The sequence below is a fragment of the Acanthisitta chloris genome, unplaced genomic scaffold (genome assembly GCF_000695815.1).
Source record: "Acanthisitta chloris isolate BGI_N310 unplaced genomic scaffold, ASM69581v1 scaffold27648, whole genome shotgun sequence".
Taxonomy (NCBI): Eukaryota; Metazoa; Chordata; class Aves; order Passeriformes; family Acanthisittidae; genus Acanthisitta; species Acanthisitta chloris.
This window is the reverse complement of record NW_008685792.1, coordinates 1-1,309: the sequence shown is the minus strand read 5'-3', so window position 1 is coordinate 1,309 and position 1,309 is coordinate 1. Positions and strand designations below refer to the sequence as shown.

General features: G+C 60.3%; 1 protein-coding gene across 1 annotated transcript; it reads right to left on the bottom strand.

The window, feature by feature from the left end:
- Positions 1-363: 363 nt before the first annotated feature.
- UBA52 (ubiquitin A-52 residue ribosomal protein fusion product 1) lies at positions 364-1,052 on the bottom strand. Its single transcript, XM_009079895.1, has 4 exons — positions 944-1,052; positions 778-864; positions 594-696; positions 364-494 (listed from the first exon to the last, which is right to left on the bottom strand). Exons 1-4 carry the CDS (start codon positions 1,044-1,046, stop codon positions 401-403), a joined length of 387 nt encoding a protein of 128 aa, XP_009078143.1. The 5' UTR covers positions 1,047-1,052; the 3' UTR covers positions 364-400.
- Between the last annotated feature and the right edge of the window lie 257 nt (positions 1,053-1,309).

The following is a 1,309-nucleotide window of genomic DNA, read 5'->3' as shown; positions in this document are numbered from 1 at the left end:
TGCCAGCCCAGACTGTGCACTAGTGACTGGGAGGTCTCTCCACGCATGGACAGAGGGGTGGGAAGGGGGTCCCAGTGCCAATCCAGACTGTGTACTAGTGACCAGGAGGGCTCTCCATGCATGGGCAGAGCGTTGGGAAGGGGGTGCCAGTGCCAGCCCAGACCATGCACTAGTGACTGGGAGGTTTCTCCATGCATGGGCAGAGGGTTGGGAAGTGGGTGCAGACACCAACCAGCAGCACTGCCACCTCCACTCCCTCCCCATCCATCCCACCCCACGCTGCTCCAGCACAGCTCCCCCTCCCTCCATTGAAAACCACACAAATCTGGGTAAAAACCACCAGAAAACAAGACTGAACGTTGGGATACTTTATTAGCCAGTCCAGGCAGGACCTGTGGCTCTACTTAACCTTCTTCTTGGGGCGCAGGTTGTTGGTGTGGCCACACTTCTTCTTGCGGCAGTTGACGGCTCGAGGGTGCAGGCGAGCGTAGCACCTGGGGGGGACAGGTCAGCACAGCCCTGTGGCCCTGGGGAGGGGGAGCAGGGAGTTGTGGGGGGACAAGGGAAGGGGACAGGGACACAGGGACACGTACTTGCGGCAGATCATCTTGTCACAGTTGTATTTCTGGGCGAGCTGGCGCAGGGAGGGCTCGATGATGCCTCCCCGCAGACGCAGCACCAGGTGCAGGGTGGACTCTGGAAGGAGAGATAGGTGTCACACTGAGGGTCATGAGCACCCCCAAAAAAAAAACCACCCCTCTGAGGTCCAGGGAGCACCTTTCTGGATGTTGTAGTCAGCGAGGGTACGGCCATCCTCCAGCTGCTTCCCCGCGAAGATCAGACGCTGCTGGTCGGGGGGGATCCCTGTGGGGACAGTCAGGGTGGTGAGGGACAGCAGGAGACACTGCAGGGTCACCACACCACTCTCCAGCCCCTCTGGTACCTTCCTTGTCCTGGATTTTGGCTTTCACGTTCTCGATGGTGTCGTTGGGCTCCACCTCTAGGGTGATGGTTTTGCCCGTCAGGGTCTTCACAAAGATCTGCATCTTGGCACTGGTTTTGTCTGCAGGGAGTAGTGGTTGGGTCACCCCCAGTGCTCCCAGTGTCCCATACCCCCTGTGCCCAACCCCATCAGTCCTGAGAGCCCCATTCTGGAGACCCTGGACCCCCATTCCAGGATCTCTGGGATCCTGGGATTCCCAGGGTCCAGCCTGGGACCCAACGCCCATCCTAGGATTCACAGCCTCCCAGCCCGGGATCCAGGGCCCCCCATCCCGAGGTCCAGCCCCATCCCGGGACACAAGGACCT